Below are 20,355 nucleotides of genomic sequence, written 5' to 3'. Positions count from 1 at the left end.
GGCCCCTGCTAGGGGCCACTTACGTAGACAGGCTTCCGGGTGGGCCAGGTCTTGCCGGCGGTTGCGGAAAAAGTTGGTTTTGCAGCGCTCGCAGCTCCTGCCCTCAGTGTGGTGCTGGCAGTTATCACACACCCCGCCGCTCACCCCGCCGCTGGCCTGGTACACCGCTGGATCAAAGTGGCACGTCTCTGAGTGCCCGTTGCAGTCGCACTCTAGAGAGAGGGAGAGAGTCCCCGCTTAACGGCTGTCGTCTGCAGAAGCCCGCAGCTCCTGGCCCTCTTTTCTCTTGCCGATAGATGGGGCTGCGGCCTCCCACGTGGTTGGAAACGCAGCAGCCTTCGGGAGCCAGCATCCTCCCCGCCTGCCCTGGAGGGATGCTGCTGCTTACTCCCAGGCACAGACTACGTCTGCTCCCATGTGCCGGGGGCCCCACTCCTTTCACAGGGGCCCCTCCTATAAAATAGTAATAGGCATTTCTGGGAGTGGTTTGCAATGCTCTCCTGGGCTCATGCATATGAAGGTCCAGCATTATCCTGATCTGGCTAGAAGGACCCAGACCTCCCCACACCCACCTCCGATCAGCAGGGACTTGCAGGGATTGTCTCCGTGAACCACCAGCAGCCTGCTGGTCCACGCTGAGACGAGGTGGAAGAGATGCACGCTGATACTCTCGTTTTGTCCAGCGTTCAAATGAGGCAGAGCCATTGTGCAGCAAATGCTTCAGTGACTACAATCTCAGCTTGTCTAAGTCTAGGGGCAGGAAAGGGAGGGGGCAGCAGAAAAGAGCAGCCAGGCAGAAGGACAGACGTACTCCTGCATTCATTGGGGCTGCGGTCGTCCGCGGGTCTCCAGGGCTGGTCGTTGTAGAAAGCTGCACAGCGATTGCAGTGTGGGCCGGCGGTGTTGTGTTGACACATGCAGTGTCCGTGAACCTGGGAGAGAGACAGCCGTCACACCCTACACGCGGCAGCTTTGCAAGGTCGGGGGTTTATCTCTCTCGTTCCCCTTCTCCTCCACGTGAACTAGTTTCCTAAGAGGCAGGACACTGTTAGTAAATCCTGCTTGACACAGAGCCAGCTGGAAGCATTTGGGTGTCTTGAATTTGCACCAGATGAAGGCTCCCCAAGGCCCGGCAGTGAGAGCAGCCCTGGTCCCAGCCCTTCACTGCTGGGACATGCTGCCAGTAGGCACCGGGGCAATGCACAAGTTAACCCCCCTCCTCTCTGTGCAGGAAAACATCAGGCAAAGTGGGTTTATTCTTCAAACCCTGCAGGGCCTGAATGAACAATGGGGTTTGTGCTCCCTGGATCCTGTATCAAACCCTGCCACCTCCTAGCTAGCTCCTGAAGAAGGGAGAAATGCATCCCCTTCGCTAGCCTGGGATGGAGCACTCCCACCCTCTTAAGGGGTGTCACGATGACAAGGTAATCCCACCAGGCCTGTAGGACCAGCCTAGGGAATGGGACAGAGACCGATGCTACTGCAAGGGCTCAGAAATCCCATGGGGGACAGGTGACATTTCCCTGTTTCCCCCGTGCTCGTACCTTCACCGCGGCGCTGGTGTCTCCGGAGGGAGGGCTGGAGGGAGCACAGCGGTCAGCGTGTCCGTGGCAGAAGCAGCTGCCTTGAACTTTCATTTCGGTCACCGCGTAGAAGGAGCTGGAGGCGCGGTACCCGTGATGTGGGAGGCGAGGCAACTCGGTGAAGTTGATCCGCAGGCTGGTGAATTCACCCAGGTCTGTTTGGGATGAGAGCAGACATAGGGGAAGGGCAGAGATGGAGACACAGGCCACCAGGGCTGAGAAGCGTGTGTTTTGGAGAGCACCAGCATCCCGGTTGCCATTAGCCAGCCCCATCAGTACGACGGTCCTTGGGGGAACCAGCAGCAAAGACACCTATTGCCCTAGCTGCATCTCTCTCTCCCTGTGAGGTCTGCAGCATCTCTCTGAGGGAAACAGCAAGGCCAGACTGGTGCCTGGGCTGGTACTCCCTCTGTGGAGAGACAAGGGCCTTTACTGATGCCAGCACAGCATCTACAACTAGCACAAAAATGTGCTTCTGAAACGAGCTTTTTTTTGTCACGCACAGCTCAGCAAAATAGGAGGCACCTCGGAGGAGTCGGACTCGGTTAGACTTGTGCTCTACAATCTCCTTCTCCAGCAGCTAGCAAAAGCCGATGAGTCCAGGGGAGCCCACCATTTCTGTGCCCCGAGGTATCAGTGAGAAAGGGTACGTACGATTGATGCTCTGGCTGTGGGACGTGGTGATGCCGGAGCCGAGGGCTATGGGGTTGAACTCCACCTTGGAAGAACGCAGAAGCAAACATGTTAAGCGGCTTAAAAGGACGGGGGCGGGAAAGCCGCTCTTCTTTCTTCCCACCTTGACAGAGAAAGAGCTGCCTCGGCTGGAGAGCAGGAGTCCCCAAGGACTGTGACAAAAGGTCAAGCCATCACTGCCGAGGAACTAGCAGGAACACGGGCCAAACAGCCAGCCTGCCCACAGGCCTTTCTGGGTACAGGAGCACAAATCTCCCCAGGGACAATGCTGGATTACTGAGCTGATCTCACTCCCAACACCACTTGCTCTGCACAGCATCTGTAGGACGTCATCTGGACTCAGAGTCCAGGGACAGAGACAGAGAGCGAAGTAAGAGAGAGAGAGAGAGAGCTGCGGGGCAGAAGAGGTGTCTATCCTAGCATTTGGAAAGTCAAGAGGCCACAAGATTCAGAGTTTGTCTCTCGTCCACAGAATCAGAAAACTACTTGGCCTCATGCCCTGCATCTCTATATTGAGCAAAATGTTTTATTAGCTCCCTGCGGGGAGCAGAAGAGCCCCTTGGTTTCTTCCCACAGAACTATACAGGACTCCCAGCATAAAAGCTGCCCCTGCAAACTTGCCGTTCGGTCATAGCAACCCCTCCGCAGCAGGCATTCCTGGATGGAAATGCTGTGGTCCCTTGCACTCAGGAGGCCCAAGGACCGTGGCAGCCCCTTGTGATCTATACACGTGTCAAGTGCTCAAACTCGAACCCACGCGCCATGAGCAACCACACGGCTCCATCCTCGTGTGGAAGAGAGAGGTGTAATCCAGAGACTCAACAACTCTGGCATCAGGGCTCCCCAGACACCTGCTTGAGCACAATGCAACAGCACGTGCTGGGAACGCTGGTCCTCAAGGGACACTGCTCCACGTGAGGGTGAGGGTGGCTGCCGGCTGCTCTCTTTTATGGGGCCGTGAGCACCGACTGATGTTGCCCTGGGCTGGGCAGGCTGGAAGCAGCGGGCACCTCGCGGAGCGTACCTTCCCACCGCGCTGAGGATGCCTGTGCTGGGCCTGCAGCTCCTGACAGCGCACGTCGTGCCAGCGCTCCGGGGAGCCTCGTGGGACGCGGGGAAAGGAGGCCGCGCAGTCAGAGGCCAGGTACTGGTAGATCCTCCAGGTTTTGCCGAAGTCCGTGGAGCGCTCGATCAGCATCCCGGCGGGCAGCGGGGACTGGATAGGGGGTGAGGGGAAGGTGCTGTCACTCACTTGGGAAGCACAGACAGCAGGAGGAACCCGTTGCTTTCCCAGCCCGGGAATGCCTCTCCCCTTCCCACCCACCAAGCCCAGCAAAGCCTCCTTATGCCTCTTGCAGGACCCTGCCCAGCCATAGCTTGTGCTCATAGCCTCCCTGGCTTGCAAGCTAACCCAGCAGCCTGCCGGTCACTGCGCTTGCCCATTGGGAGAAGGCTGGGTGGGAGCTCACCTCTCACCCAGAGCTCTCTGGTCTCTCCAAAAAAACCCCTAGAATACAGCCAGGGCTAACGGAGGACCTGGCTGCACACATGGAGAGGAAGGAGACAGAAGAGTGGCTCCTTTCACACTCAGTTTTCAAATGCTCTTTTCAAAGCCAGAATAAAGCGTGACTGTGGAGGGGCAGGATGCAATTGCTTCCTCTGTCTCTGGGGGAAGGCACGTGTTTGCCAGCTGGTCCCAGCTGGAGAGTCGCCCCCCCCCCCCCCGCAGTTGGTAGCCTTGTAAGTGATGTGTAAGCTCTGTGAGTACCCTGAAGTCCAGCAGGATGCTGCTTAGCTGGAATTTTCCATCGAGATCCAGCTGCAAAGAGACCGGGTTCACGTCTGCGGGGAGACACAGAGAAGCAGTTTTCAGAGTGGCAGGTCATGTCGTTTGGAATAACAAAACCTTTACCCGGAGACAAGCTGCTCATTTCCCTCCTTGTCTGCAACTTGCTGAATCTACAAACTTCCCTGGTCTTTTCCTTTATCAGTCCCTGAAGCCCCAAGCCCAGCCCTGAGCGAATTTCTGCCCTGCCCACAGAACAAGAGGCCTGGAAGCCCTTGGATCTCCTTGCCACAGGTGCCTGACGTGGCAGGGCACCAGAGCCATGGGTGCTGGGAGCCCCCGCCACACGCATGGCCAGGCAGGTATCTGAAGACACGTTTGTATCTTCTCTTTTTCAGTAGAAAATACCCAGCCTGAACCTCTCCCGTTTGCTCTTGTCAGAGGTGAACGCTGCCTGCAGCTCTGGCTTACATCTAGGAGCACAGCCAAACTGGACTGATCCTCCACTGTCCATCCATCCACTATTGCAGTGGCACTATACAAGCTCATGCCAGCTGTGGCCATGAGCACTGATCTCCCGGCTTTACTATATATTATGCTAACTTGGAGCATCTCAACTCCATCAGAGAGGCTGTGGACTCTCCGTCCTTGGAGGTGTTTAAGACCAGGCTAGACAAAGCCCTGGCTGGGATGATGCAGTTGGGGCTGGTTCTGCTTTGAGCAGGGGTTGGACTAGATGTGACCTCCTGAGGTCCCTTCCAGCCCTCGTTTTCTGTGATTCCTATAATTCTAACTCCTAGGGCAACTCTGGCTTTGGGACTTGGCTGATCTTTTCCTCCCATTACCTATAGCTTGTCTATATGGAAAAAATTACTACTGTGACCATACCAATATAACACCTGCATTCATCCAAAATAGGGATGCCTTTTTCTGGGTTAGCTTATCTGGCTTTGTGTGATGCAACTACTGAGGTGTAACTGGGAGTAGTTCACTTTTGTCACTCTTTTGCCAAGCTCTTCATAAGTATGATGCCACGAGGATCAAGTGAGTGATGAGATCAGTATAAGAAACACACATGCGAAGGTAGGACTTGAAAACTTTCCTTCAAAGCTTTCCTGTCTCCCTAATGGAAAGTTTGGGAATTTCTCTGGGTATTTGAATAAGGTCACAGAAATGTCTCTTTTCTTAAAAACTTTTCCATTTTTCAGTTAAAAGTCAAAAGTCATTTTTGGTTTTCAGAATAAGCTTTTAGCCAAAACTGGGGGAAAAAAAGGTAAAATTATTTGTTAAACTTCTGGGATGGTCAGAAAATAGGGTTTTCATTGGAAAATGCTGACAAAACAAAAAACAATTCACAGTTAGCTGAGAACATAGCACAGCAGAGGCCAGGTCTTCTAGCCTGAAGGTTTTAAAGGCGTCTGTAATAGAGACTATGGCAGGATTACCTAGCGGCTCGATGGCAAGCTCTGAGAGCAAGGAATACCCCAGCACATCCCACCCAAAAGGGGCCTGTGACACTGGCTGCGGCTTCTGGGAGGGATACTGCCCTTCCCAAAAGGCAACCTGGCGCTTACTATTCTGAGACTGCCACCAGCGCAAGTGTCCTCTGGAAGAAAGCACGTTGTCCACCCGGTGACTGTTGTACGTGTGAGGCACCCGGGAGTCACATCTGCAGCACTTCATCTGCCACTGAAAAAAAAAGGGAGGCAAACATTAGACCCGACAATGAGCAGGGCCTTTTGGCGAAGTGAACCTCAATTCTGAAGATGCCAAGATACCGCAGCACTTTGTCGCCTATTCCTGTCATCTCATGACCAGGAAGAAATGAGCTAAGTGTTGTGTTGACTTCAGATGTACCCATGTATCAGGGACGTGCAGAACGTAACTCAGTAAAAGCATTTTTGTTTTGGACGTGCTATCACTTATGCCCTCCAGCTAGGGCTTGTCTTATGGGCAATGCTGGAGGACCCCGATACCACTCAGACCTAAATAAAAGTCACCCCAAGCGAGTGTATTGGACTGAGGTCAAAAGCCACATGACAGAAAGCACCTTGCCAAGTACTTGAAGAACCATGGGGCTGTGCAGACAATATAGGCCCAAATTTTCAGAAGCATCCAGCATCTAACCTGGAGTGGCCTGCTTATTGGGTGCTCATCTTGAGTTGGATTTCAGAAGAGCTGTGCACAGGGCCAATGGCCTCGGTCATTCTCAAGCCTTTTGGAGGTGGTTAACAAAATAGCAGATCTAGACGCGCACTTTGGGAAGCTATCCAGGTGGCCCATCTAGAAAGAAAGCCATTGATCCCGTGAGGCTAGGGAGAGAGTCAGGGACTCCATCAACAATCCTGTTGTTTGCTGGCATCCTGGTGGTGCTTCGAGGCCCCAGGCAGGGATGGAGCCCCATGGCCCAGGACACTGCAGCTGCATATACCAGTATCTGTGCTGGAAAGCTTCCAGTCCCAGTAGGCTACAAAACTGCACCTGACAACATCCCCGCTTGTTTTTAGGCCTGGTAAGTGGAAAGGTGGGCCGCGCGCCCCCACGGTCTCAGCGATGCTTTTTGCAAGATGGTTCCTCCTGTATCAAGCCTAACCATGGTCTAGCTACCTCTGGGGTTGAGCAAATGCCCCTCAGAGCTGCCACACCACCCATGTCCCTGGCGAAGCGCTCGTTAGGCAGAAATGCTTTGCTTTGGCCGGCTAAACTGGCTTTGCAGCAGCACCAGGCCAGGTCTGCAGCTTCCCTGCCCTGAAAAAACAGCCCTGCCCAAACAAAAATTTCTGCTCATGGTCACAGCGAATGCAACCTCAGATCTTAGCCTAAGCATCTGCATGGCAGGGACAGGGGTCCTGATGCCAGGATGTCAGCAATGATTCACATAACCCAAACTCGCCAGGAACCAGCTTCCCGCCCCCACAAAATGGAAAAGCATTCATTTTACAGTGCTGGAAAACAGAAATGTTGCGTTGGGGTTCCTTTCTAAAACTCCGTATATTTTAGCCAAAAAATAGAAAACCTTATTTTTCTACTGTAAAACTTTTTGTTGGAACAAAAAATCCACGCACTCTGCACCACAACTCGCTGCCCCTTTGTCTTTTCCACATAAGTCAGTGAAGCTGTTTGCTTGCGTGAACAGAAAGGCCTTTATCTACCCTGTAGAAATGTTAAAGCCTCGCCTGGCCCTCGGCCGGCTCCTCTCTGAGCACAGCAGAGCAGAGCAGAAAGCAAACAGCTTAGTGGGTAAAAGGTGACTGGGTGAAAAGCCCAGTGGCATAAGGTTCACCCCTGGAGCGAGTGAGTAATTCAAGGAGCAACGTGAGATGCAGGGGAACTACAGCCAGATCGTGCGGGCTTTGCATGGACAGCCCATGTCTGGCTGCTTGCCAAAGGCTGGAAATAACAGGGGCCCCAGGGGGCAAAGCAAGCTGTGGGTTGTGACTGGCCGGGCAATGCTTAACTCGGTTATTTTTTATATGCCTTTTGCCGTCTGTGCGTGGAGCTCCCCTGGGCTCGGAACTGCATATATGGAAATCCACCCAGCCGAATGCAGACGAATGGGCCATGGGATGGCAAAAGTTTGAATCACGATGGACAGGGGTGACAGGGTTGAGAAATGGGTCATGAGGTTTCAGGGTGGATGGGAAATGCAACTGGCCTGAGCAGAAATCCTTTGCAGAGGGGGATGTCACGGGTCAGATAGACGTTAACAGGTGATGGCAGAGGGTCCAAGAGTGGGGACTGCCATGCCAGAAACACCTTGATCAACTGAGGGCCGATGACCCTGGCAACTATAGTGTTTAGTCTGAAGATCATGGAAGATTTTAGAACCCCATTTTGATGGCTAGAATAAAATATACATGGAAGTAAACGGAAAACAGTATAAAACAAAACACCTATTTATCATAGCAGGTCATACTTAATTAACCCGGTATTTTTTTGTGATGAGAAAACTGCTTTTTACCAGGAAACAAAATTCACTAGATCTAATCTGTCCAGTCTTCAGTAAAGCATTTGATAAGTACCAAATAGGCAATTATCAGTAAAACTGGAGAAGAGGAGGATTAGTAGAGGAACTGTGAGATGGATTAAAAACACAGAGACAAGAAAGGGCTGGAGATGGATGACTTGTGATGTTCCTCAAATATTGGTCTTGAAACTGAAATCATTTAATAGTTTTACTACTGTCCTTGGCATAAAAAGCAGGGGTTTACTCATGTAATTTGCCGACGGCACACAGCAAGGAGGCACTATTAGTCCAGGGGAGGCTTGGAGGGCCATAAAGGAAGAACTGGCTGTCCTGGCAGGGCGAGAGTTAGAGAAATGGGGTGCAATTAAACAGTATAAAGTGCAAGATGAAGCACTTAAGGACAAATATTTGAAATATCTACTACAAGCTGGGGGCTCACTGGCGGGACAGGAAAGAGGAAGAGGACAGCCAGTGTGCACGAGTTAATCACAGGCTAAACGACAAACCCCTAAGGTGATGCAGCCATGAAGGAAACAAATATGATCCTAGGGTGGATCAAGGAAGGTGTTTCCAGCAGGGTAGCTTTGAAGCCTTCTGCCCACGAGCCCTCACTTGGAGTACGATGAACGAGTCGGGGTAACCATGAGGGAGGGACAAGAGCTATTTAAGTGACATGACAGTGAAGGCACAAGAACAAATGAGTATAAAATGGCCCTGAATAAATAAGGACGGGATTGTCTGGAAAAAAAGAAGATTGAGTGGGGTGGGGGAATTGAATAGCCACTTCAACTCCGTGAAGGGGGGCTCCAAAGAGGATGGAGGTGAGCTGTTCTCAGTGGGGGCAGATGACAGGACAAGGAGCAATGGGCTCAAGTTGCAGCAAGGGTTAGATATTAGGAAAAACTTTTCCACTGGGAGGCTACCCAGAGAGGCGGTGGACTCTCCATCCTTGGAGGTTTTAAGAGACGGCTAAACAAAGCCTTGGCTGGGATGATGTAGTTGAGGATGGTCCTGCTTTGAGAGAGGGGTTGAACTAGATGTGACCTCCTGAGGCCCCTTCCAACCCTCACTGTCGATTATTCCAAGGATGATCTGACATGGTTGCCTATAATAGCAGGGGCCAAATGGCATGGCTGACAGCTAGGGGACTCAATATAGTCGACTCAAGAGGAAACGGGGATCAATAGGAGAGAGTGGCGTTGGGTAGGGTGTAATAGGTGGCAGGTACAGCTCTGATACAGAATAGACTACATGAGATCCCCCCATTGTAAGGGCCAGGTAATGTCCATGCATGGTATGAGATAGGGCTAGCAGCACAGAGCCTGTCTGGGACCCGTGTGACAGGGGATCAGCTTTCCGCTGGGGCTTCAGAGAAGATCAGCTGCCTGGACTTAGCAACAAGGATCCTCAGGCAACTGTCTGAGCTACAACAGGTTTATCCTCCCCTTGTCAGCTTTGCCACATAGAATGGCAAGACGGCCCTTCCCTTTATGTGCCCCACAGCTCACAGCTTCTGCTTCAACTGAGCCTAGAACCCAAAATAAAACCAGCCCTGCATTGCCTGGGTTTGTCAAGAAGCATGCACATGAAACACATACGGTTGCAAAACTAGGAAGCAAACCTGGGTGAATCTGGTACGGATTTATGACTTCTCTTCAAAACCAACCTGTGGTCACATTCAGACCTGCCATTAGCTGGTGGAAGTCAGCTAAAGACAAGCTGCTCGGCCTTCATGGAGCTGCAACAGCTTGTGTCACTTCTAAACATAGCCTGTGGCTTGATTTGAGATTGACAAAATCCTGAGCGAGGTGAGCTGTGGGGGAAGCCAGGTCCATGCATATTCCTTCCCATTTTGGAGTGGATTTGAGTCCTCGCATTTACTTTCTACAAGCGTCTGAGCACAGGAGTTTGCTGGCAGGAAGATCCCCAGCAGCAGCTAATTTTAAATGTCTATCGCAGATAATCCCAGAGCCATGGTATGGTGCCTAAACCTGAGAGTTCCCATTTTCTACAAGTTATACTCATCCTAGCAGGGACCTGGAACGTGACCGTTTGGCCCAATCAAGCCAATGCATTTTTCAGATGCTGATTGCTCCTAATGAATTGCTCACCAAGAAGCCACAGATGAGTAATTATCTACATAAATTATTTAGAGAACAGTTTGCAACCAAGATTAAACTTGAGAACACTTCTGATGTGATAGCCTTTTCTCCACTACATGCATTGTCTACAAAGTCATCAGATGCCTTATTTATTATTCATAAGGAATTATTCACTCCATGCATATAAGGCCATTCACATAGCCCTAGGCATAAGTGTAATTTAGCAGCTAAGAAACATTGCCAGGTGCTGGCAATAAAGCCTCATTTGCTTTTTAAAACACAGCTGCCTCTAAAGCCAAAGTAAAGGATGTCTGTGTCAGGTTAAAACCGTTCAAATGCAGCAAAGGAATCGTGCTGGGAGCTCTCTCCTTAGCTAAGCTCTGTTTCAATTTCCAGACAAAGTCTTCCCTGTCCAACCCATGGTGTCTCAGCAGTCTGGGGCAATTTAAATCCCACCTGTCTCAGCATCTCGCTTACTATGTAAAAGGGTCTGCCTGTTGCAATCCTAGCTGAGTTGTTGCTTTGGCTAGTTCTGCCATGAGCCATGCCTGCCAGGAGGACTGGACACGTCTGCACTTGGGGACTGCTTGCAGCAGCCTGGAGTGTTGAAATCTTGACTGCTCTTTTTTCCTTTAAATCACATTGCTGTTGGAAAGCTAAAATTAACTTTGGAAGCAAAGCTGCATTTTGCCTACTTCAGGCAAATTGTGTAACTTTTCCATTGCTCAAGACGAGAATTTTGCCATTGCAGAAGCTTGCGTCGCAAACAGAAACTATGCGTCTCAAAGTTCCTTAGGACAGAGGGAATTACCAGAAACCACAAGAGGATTTATGGTTAAAGGGAGGCTTACTCAGAAAAAAACAAAAACAAAACCGAAAACAATCCCTTTCTTTCACCTTCTTTTTAACAGCACAGTTAAGAGTCAAGGCAGGTTCATTTAAGATGGAAGTCAGGCTGCATGGTCCAATGGACAGGGAATAGGGCAGAGAATTAGGAGATTCCAGTTTTATTCCAATCTCTGCCATTAACCTACCATCTTACCTTGGGGTTATGACCTAACAAGAAGGAACCATGCATGGGAAGTGAGGAACTATCTCCTATATCTAGCATCATGGGTCCCAGCCTAAGTTAGGATGGTTGTGCGCTAATGTAATGCGTTGCATACTATAACTAGATACTGGGGAGATATCAGCGACACTCAGTAATTTAGCCTTTCCCAAGGCAACGTAAGGCAGAGAAGCTTTGGCATCTCCATCTCATAGTCGGGCACCTTGGACACAGGTTGTGGGGCAAGCTCTCAGCCAAGTTTGTGTCTGCAAGTGCAAACTGTATCCATCGTTTTGTGTCCATTAAACTAAGGGTGGGTGTGAACCTGAGCAGTTATATATCCAACCTAAGCTCAAGCAGGGGTTTGGCAGATATGGTACTCAGATCCAGGCTTGCAATTGAATTACAGGTGTAAAAATATAGGCTCTAGTTGTGCTCACAGATGGAGACCACCAATGTGCACATTTACTCCTAGCTGGCCCATAATCAGCATGAGTTATGGATATAGCCAGGAGAAGAATGAGGAGAAGCACAAAATCAGCGTCAGTGCCAAATATAATACCCCAGAACCCCATTTCCAAGCACCAATCTCCATCCACCCGGTCACTGTTGTAGAAGAATTATATGTAGTACATTACAGCAGACAGAACCAACGATGTGCGCTTCGATGTTTCACACTTCAAGGGTCTCCTCCAAGAAAGCATCTGACATTATTGCATTCTATCTTTTCTTGTCATACTCTGTAATTTATTTTTAAAAGGCTCTTTATTTCAATGTACCACAGGGCACGGGATTTCTTCAAAGCCTGTTTGAGATCATTGAGTACAACTGGTGTATGTGAGACGTGCAGTTGCCCAGTTTTGGATTATGGAGATTCTTAAGAAAAAGGAAATTTGCTATTGCTATGCCCTTCACAAGGCATCTGTCCTCAGGTAAGCTCTGCCATGCTTAAAATAAATAGAGACAGCCATGTTTTAGATGCAAAAGAAACGTATTGTGCTGAGTTCTGAGCGCCATTTGCAGGTACCAGCAACCCTAGTCAATAAAAAGGTATACGCACCAGAGGGCAGATTAGATAAAGTGATTCTTTGCACGTGTGCAAAATACAGTCAGTACGTACCCGTGGCTAGTTATGGATTTGTGTGCAACTGTGCGTGCACTCAGGAGTGTGAATTCACTAACTCCTTCCCCTCAAACACAGACACACAACTAAGGTGCTGCAATCTTTCCTCACCTTTAACTTTGGCTCTTGGTTGGTCTCATTCTGCAATGACCTTGTCAGCCAGCTGCTGCTTATCCTCAAAGGGGCAGGCAGCATCAAGAGGGGAGGTTATCATATCGCAGAGATTTTTGAGCCAGTAGCTGCCAGCCAAAAGTATTTGAAGTAGTTTGAGCTGCCAGTTTGATAGGAGTTCAGAGCTCTGAAATAGACTCTCCTGGCCTGGGTGCCGAAACCAAGATAAACCAGAACAACTTATCACTCAGCAAGAACGAAACACTTCCCCCACTCTGGCCATTGTATGGAGATCTTCAATGTCCGATAGCTCCTACATGGTCCTATATTTGACTCAGCTTCCAGAGGCATTGTGTCAGCTGGCAGCCGAGATCCAGTTTCCCAAATGGAAAGCTCTTGTGGCATTGCAGAAGGGCTATTAAGGGAATAGTTAGCACTGCTCAGAGCTTTATTTGGGGAGGAGCTGGAAGACCTCAGGGTTATTAATTTATAGAGAGAGAGATATTAAAGCTTGTCAGGACCAGTGTTGGCAGCCAGAATAAGTAACCCTAGAACAAGGACATCCATCAAAACTGAATTATGCAATACCTTATTTCCCCATTAACAGCAATTATGTGGATAAGTGAGCTGTTGTGGATGGCATTAGGAATCACCCCATCACTTTATCTAAACCCCAAAGTGTGCAGGCAGCTGAATTTGCAGGGATGGGCTAAAAGTACCACCTTGTGCCCATCAGCCAGTCACGCAGTTTCCATCTGCAAAGCAAACTTTGCCCAGGCTCGTTGAAAATGAGGTTCATATTTGCCAAGCATTTGGCGGGATCTTCAGCAAATGACACACGAAACCAAGCTGCGCTCGCTCCCTTCACAGCATGAATTTTCACAGCACCTTGAACAAGAGAAAACTGTTTTTTGGGGTGGAGGGAAGTTGCTAGCTGATCTACTGACATGGACCAATGTGCCCTCCAGCACCAACAGAAAGTACTGCCGCCTGCTAGCCCGAAGTGAAGTTCATTAAGTGACTTGTCTGGCTCCTTGCTTGCAACCCCAGCAGAAAGAGCAAGATGAATAGATCGGTGATAAACCTCTCCCCTGCCTGCTTGATATAATCCCTCAACCCCCCAGCTGAGACGACACTCAGGAACGCCACATGTGGGAAGCTTGTGATTGTTGCTTCTTTTGATCTGCAGCGTCTATAAATCCTACCAGTGACCATCACTCAGTATTTGGTCACACTTACATCAAAGACCTGGCCTTGCTTGTTCTCAGTGGAAAATTACAGCCATGCCCAGGTGTTGTCTGGACGCACTATACCTTCCCCCAATAAATAACCCAATGAGTACTTGACACTTGCTGCTGTGACAAGAGTTATAGCCTCTCTCAACTAGTTTAATTTGGGGCCTGGTTTTGTTACTGTGCAGTTTAATCAGATGCCACTCAAGGACCAGAGAGAAATCCCTGAAAAACGATGGCAGTATATTCCTCTGGGGAACTTAACCAGCTCTACACACTTCAGTGTGAACCCTGTCTGCCTTATTACAACTCACACAGCAGCAGCCCCGACAAGGTTATTATAACTGAGAACCTAGTAGAAAACACCTTTGGCAAATGGACCTATACACTACAGGGCATTTGGGAACAGGGTGAAACTTGCTGGCAGCAAGAACATTTTGCACATAAATGTTCTAGTTGCCTAGGGTCAGGGCCCAAAACGCTTGACCACCCTTGCACAGCACCTTACTCCGTGAGTGGCCCTGTTCATTGTGACGCCACGGGGGAAAAGGGTGCGGGGTAAAAAATGAAACCAAAGAACATGTGAGATTGCCCTTCGTGAAGATGTCACAACTGTCTGACACCAGCACTTCAACTAAAAAGAGAAGCAAACGCACAAACAGGCACACATCCTCATTAGCCACCTGGTGAGGCAAGTAGGCAAATGTCTAGTCATGTCTCTAAAGCAGTCACTAGTCAGAAGGCTGAGACCGGCACCTGTGCTTCCAGGGGCTGCAATCCATAAACGTAAGGTTTACATTCTGGGGTCTAAAACATGGCTTAGATATGCTTGAAATGTCTTCTGCAAAACACGGGAGTGGCAGCGCTTCTCTCTCTGATCCAGGAACGTAGCACCCACACTCGTTCCAGTAAGTTAGGGGTTTGACCCTTTCATGAACACTGCAAGCATTTACATGGCTATCACTGCTGCAGTACCTACAGGCAGAGGGTGCATGACTACAGTTTAAAGTAAGTAAACCCAGAAGCAGCCTGAAGGACCTGCTGAACAAGTGGCCCATGGAGAAAGTGCCTGGGGTTGAACAAGATCCATATTCAGCTTATCTGTCCTGAAGAGCAAATGTGTAATGGCCGGTTTTCCCCATGCAGATCTGTTCAGCCAGTAGTTCTCCCTGTGAGAGCTGGTTTAAAACCTGCTACAACAACAGTCTGGAAAAAACAAGACGGCGCCATTTATCTGCACACAGTAGTGGTTAGGGGATTAACCAGAAGCGTTGCTCTTCACCATTTGCCAATAAAGGGGCTGATGTGATGTCTCAGAGGCATATGCAATGGTTAGTATTTCTGCGACTCAGGATAGCCAAAGTGAGGAAAAACAAAGAGAGAATGGGAGCAGGGAGAAACCTGTGCCTGCCATTCAGGTTGAGACCTGTCCTTTGCAGGACTGAAGCCAATATTATGTGTGCTAGTGGAAGAAGAAGACAGACCACAGCCCCTGCAAACCCCAAGGCCAAGCTCTCTGGGAAGCCAGTCACAAGCGCTTGTGCTCTACCTCGAGGAGGACAGACAGGAGAAGGCAGACTGGGTTGTTCCACAGCCAAAAAGTTACAAACCAATGACTCAGAGATACGCTTTCACCACAGGTGGCCCAGGCTTGAATCCTCCTTTGGGTCAGAAATGAAAATGAGCTTGTTGGCTCAGGGCTCTTCTGCCACAAGGTCCTTGATCCTAATCTACCCAAGGGCTCTAGATCTGCCCCAGATGGCCAGAGGGGGGGAGAAATAGTAGCATGCTTTCTGGACTCCATTCACTGCTTGGTCAATTCAGGTTGTGCTTCCTTGATACAGAAACTGTGCAGAGATCCACCGTCAGCTCATGCACACTGAAGCAGCCCTCAGGTGGTCACAAAACAGGCAGAAACACGGGCATTAGTAGGATTTTGCCTTTCACCGATTTTCTTCTCTTTATCTGGAATCGGTCAAAAGGCCTCAATGCTCCTGAGATGGGGACCGATGATAAATCTCCGACAGGGAGAGCAGAGAGATCCCCCCTTATGTAACTGTCCTACATTTGGGGGATTAGGTGCACCTTCCCACTTCCGCACCTGGCTTGGCCACGTAACACTGTCCTGTTATCACTCTGTATCTTGGGATGATTAAAATGTCTGCTCCCTCTTCATGGCTGCTATGTGCTAACTGCCCCCCCCCCCACGCCAGTGTTCTTGACCTCATGCAAACATTTTAATATCCAAGGTCTTGCATGTGATAACCTCATGAGAAAGTTGGAGTGGTGAGGTCACCTGTAATCCTCTAAGATTATCTGATTCACCAGAACCTTGTCTGTGCACAAGTGGAATGTATTTTTTTACTCCACTCTTCAAACATTTTTAAAATATTTGCAGTGCCCTGAAGGGCACTTGGGGTAACTTAGAAACCAATTAGCCAGAAAGCAAGCAGAAAAATTGCAGCCAGTTTTACATCTAAGCTATGTTTTAAGTCTACAGTGCACTAGCTACAGAAACAAAGGTTGCTAAAGGAGCGTTGCTGGCCTCGTGATCCCATCCCAGCAAGTCTGCCTCTGCTCTCGTATCAAAGGAAGCTGAAAGGCACTTCCACCTGCCACATCATCCTGGACCCACTCACAGGACAGGTGATCTTGTGATTAAGGGGTCTATTTCCCAAGATAGAAAACCTGGCTAATAGTGCCTGCCCAACTCCTGCTGCCATCTCTAAACTCAGATCTGGAATGCAAATGGTGGGGAGGCTGCCAACAGCCCTCCCCGCCATAGCTCTGAGACCCTAGATATCTCTCTCAACTTCTCTGAGCCCCATTACACCTCATCTGTAAAATGGAGGTCATGATCCTTTCTTCCTTTGTGGGCTTTGTCTGTGTAGATCATAAGCTCCTTATGGATGGGAGCATCTCCTTGCATGGATTTGCACAGCAGACAGTATCTCAGGCCCCCAGCACAAATACCATGTCGAGAGAAGGAGGGGAATTAGTCTGAAGCCTTGAGATTGAATGTTTCAAAGCAGGGTGAATGCAGGACAAGATAACCAGAGGATTGTGCAGCTGAGCCCAGTTACCCACTTCTCATCCCAGAAGCCTCCAGGAGCTGCACACTTCTGTGCAAAGGGCATAAAAAACCTCCTGAGGTCATTGTGACTATCATGTGCTTAAGTACTTTGCTGGATCAGAGCCCTCATGAAGAAGGATGAGATTGGGACCATTCTGCAGTTCATGGCACAATTCCCGTGGACCTCAACAGGGCCAGGATTTCACCCAGACGCCTGCACCAGACTTGGCCCCATTGTCAGCTGTCTCCGCAGAAAGCCCAGGGGTAAGGAGAACTGCTCTCCCCTGTCACTCAGACACAGCCTCCCAGGGGCAAGGAGGAAGCTCATAACTAGGGAAGGATGTGCATGAGGCCTCCGGTCTTCATGGGGAACAGGGTGGCATAGCCATCGTGCCACAAAATCCTAGTGCAGAGACAGCCACGTGTGGTTTTCATACAAGTCATCTGGACGGTAAATGCCAGGCTCTGCTACAATCTCTACCCAGACCTACAAGGGAACCACACTCAGCCTTGTCACCCCTAGGATTTTCACTGATGCTGTCTAACACACGGCAGCAGCCACAGTGTTTTGAACGTGGCATTTTCCTAGCAAATTACGGCTCAGCGTTTAGGTAAATGAACGGCAGCTGGATTGAGCCTCGGCACCAGCGTTTGCTTCCAGCGTTCTTGGGTTTTTTTAATTCATTTTCTCTAGCTTTTACTTGCTGTGCTGGCTCAGACTCAGCTGTCGCAAGCCCCAAATGATTTTTCAAGAGAGCTCATTCGTTGTCCGATTTCTACCCCCTTCACTTTTTAAATTGTTTTTATATCTCCCTTTGCTATAAATGGCAACACCGGCTTCCTTCTGGACAGCACCCTAAGCCAGGAGGGTACAAAGTATGAAGGTTAGAGGGCCTCGCAGTCAGGGCACTAGGAGCAGACAGTGGCCTGGAGATTGCCAGTAGCAAGTGACCTCTGAGGATTGCAAAAGAGCGCCCTTTGGGATAATTTAAACTGGCACTAAAGGCAGACAGCGGACACCAGCCAGCTGGCGACAGAGGACCAGCAACCCCTCATCCCATGCCCTCTCCTGCTGTTGCAAAATATAGACGCTAAATTTGCAGCCATCTGCTCTGTGACTTGGTTGTGCTTTGTGCCAAAGTGGACTGAGGAGCCCATAAGGAAACACATGGCCTTTTCCTGCAATCGGAGCCTCTGCAATTAAGATGAACCCTACTTCCCTCCAGTACAAAAAAATAAATAAATAAAGCCAAAAACCCACTTGAACAGGGAAAAAAAGATTAGGGAATGCTGAATGGGTGGGGAGGTCTCTGCCCAAAAAACACTGAGCTGAATAATTTTTGTGCTCATTCATCATGGTAGGTGCAAGACAGGAGTGGGAGCTGCTGGGAATAACAGTCAGCCTATGGTTTCAGGAAGAGAGAGAAACAGAAATGTGCTGGAGTGAGGACTTGCAAAGCTAAGAGCAGAGGCTCTCCTCTCACTGTCCCTAGCCTCACCCACGCGAGGCTGAGTGCATGCCTGCCTCCTCGTCACGCCAGAGCCACGCAGAACCGAGCCTTCGGGCCCATTCAGTCTGAGCTCCTCTTAGAGAGGAGAAATTATTGACCAGTGGACTCAACTCCGCTCACCTTGGTGTTCAATTACGCGGTGTGAAGGAACACAGAGACTGAATCAATTCAAAGTCTCCACGGACAATCAGGACCTTTGCCATCACCTACTCTGATTTCCTGTACGTCCTGGGCAAGAGAACCTCACTTAGTTCTGCCTCAGATCATGACTTCTGCTTGAGTGATAGCATGTCAGCCAGAAAGACAGCTGGTCACAGCCTTCAGACTGTGAGAGGCCATCTGCCGTATCCTAAAGTAAGGCAATCGATGCTGATATAACAGGCTTGCCCTCTTTCTGTTAAACCGGGATGCCCCTCTTAACCAGGCGACCGATTTCACCCACTTGGATTAGCTTTTGGAGGATACTTATGTTCCGGGTAGGTAAAGCAAGCTTCCCTTTTGCAGAACGCATAGAGACTTCACAAAGTCCAAAGAGCAGGCAGGTTCATGCATCCCAGCGATTTTCAATGGCACTTTTCTGCCATATGGGCCTTTGAACATTTCTTGCTAATATATTAAAGCTGAGGGGTTAAACCTCCAGGTCACAAAACCTATAAACGCCACAAAATCTCAAGCCACAAAAGACTGCTGCCATCCCTGTTCCAAGCCCACTTCAGTTTGGTGGAAGCAGTCCTTGTATTACCCCGTGCCTATACAGACATTTGGTCTGTTCTCCAGGGATCCACCTCACTTGGGTTGTTCCCGAGTTATGTTTCTCCCAGAGTATCCACTTTTACTCCGGGAGAAAAAATGTGAATGTCTGTATGCACGTAGTTTCTCCTGAGAAAGCAGGGACTCTCCCTGGAGAAAGTGAACATCTGTCCATAGCCTATGTTAACATCCTCATAGGTAGAGGCTGGAGAAAAACACCCATCACTAGGTGCTGCCCTGCCCATCCCCAAAAGGAGCAGTTCTTTTGCACGTGCACTCTTTTAGGACTTGAAGCTCAGCATCAAATGATCCGAGCTCTGCTGCCCTTAGCAGAGCTGTGATGGATAGACTTACACCCAAGACCAATCTCACGACTCATCTACATGAGGATACCCACAAAAGTGAGTTAACTGGTGGTGTGAAGTCAATGAACTACAACTAAAGCATTTAATCATCCTCATTAAAATGGGCAAAATTAGAATCTCTACACAAAGGCCTGAGGAGCTTGAATTCATATACATTTAGCTCACCCCTTCACTTGATTCATCTCAACTTTTCTGAAAGTCCCCACGTGGACAGACCCAGAGATGGGAGACCTGGATCAGATGAACATCCTTGGTTTTAATTTGGACTACTTAGGCCTGTCAGGTCTCCCATGAGTTCTCCTGTATCCATCTGGCTCCCAATGTCGCAAGAAGAACAAAGGCTGGATATTGTGGAATAAACCTGCAGTCAGGATCATAAAACTGAGACTAGGAAATTTACCCTAAAAACCAGCCTGGCAGCATGTGGCGCAGTGCCACGGCTGTGCATTAACAGGAACCGGGGAAGAAATCTACCCAGGCCAAACCAACAGAGATGTGCACTATTTCCAAAGGTCAAAGTTACCTTCAAAGTGGCAGTAGGCTGTTTTGCATAAAGTGAACCTGCCGTCACCAGGCACTTCCCTGACAATACTTCGAGGGGCTGAGACCGCGCTTTAGAGATGCCCAACCCAACTCAACTGCCGGCAACACAAAAAATAACTTAAAAACCCCCAAATCTGTCCAAAGCCACAAGTAATACACCAAGTGCAAGGGTCCGGGTTAGAAATTCCTGTGACAAACTCCCGAGCAAGGGAGTTCAGATGCAGGCCCTTTTATAGCTTCATTACAGAAAGCACTTGGCCAAGAGTTTCCAGTTCACAGCCGATTCAAGTGGCTACAGAAGTGTGGAAATCCTACTGAGCCAACCATCAGGTAACGCATTTATCATTGTGTCATGCCCTTCAGATTGGACAGGACTTAAAGCCAGACTTGTTGATGCAGAAAATGTTGGCCAGGAAAAGCCTGTTGTTCTGTTTGAGCCCTCGTCCCTCCCTCTGCTTTCACACCAGC

At 49.5% G+C, this 20,355-nt stretch overlaps 1 protein-coding gene across 6 annotated transcripts in view; it reads right to left on the bottom strand.

Annotated features, from left to right (window-relative positions):
• LAMB3 (laminin subunit beta 3) overlaps positions 1 to 20,355 on the bottom strand; it is a 75,190-nt gene that overhangs the window by 17,599 nt on the left and 37,236 nt on the right. For all 6 annotated transcript variants that reach the window (XM_090026016.1, XM_090026018.1, XM_090026019.1 and 3 more), the window contains 7 exons: positions 5,637 to 5,751; positions 4,045 to 4,118; positions 3,301 to 3,492; positions 2,238 to 2,301; positions 1,545 to 1,738; positions 812 to 932; positions 24 to 212 (listed from right to left, as the gene is read on the bottom strand). In XM_090026016.1, coding sequence (XP_089882142.1) covers positions 24 to 212; positions 812 to 932; positions 1,545 to 1,738; positions 2,238 to 2,301; positions 3,301 to 3,492; positions 4,045 to 4,118; positions 5,637 to 5,751 — 949 coding nt within the window. The remainder of the gene's footprint in view (positions 1 to 23; positions 213 to 811; positions 933 to 1,544; positions 1,739 to 2,237; positions 2,302 to 3,300; positions 3,493 to 4,044; positions 4,119 to 5,636; positions 5,752 to 20,355) is intronic.

This window comes from Crocodylus siamensis, chromosome 13, assembly GCF_052110815.1.
Source record: "Crocodylus siamensis isolate JL-2025a chromosome 13, ASM5211081v1, whole genome shotgun sequence".
Taxonomy (NCBI): Eukaryota; Metazoa; Chordata; order Crocodylia; family Crocodylidae; genus Crocodylus; species Crocodylus siamensis.
The sequence above is the reverse complement of the archived record's forward strand: the minus strand, read 5'-3'. Positions and strand labels throughout refer to the sequence as shown.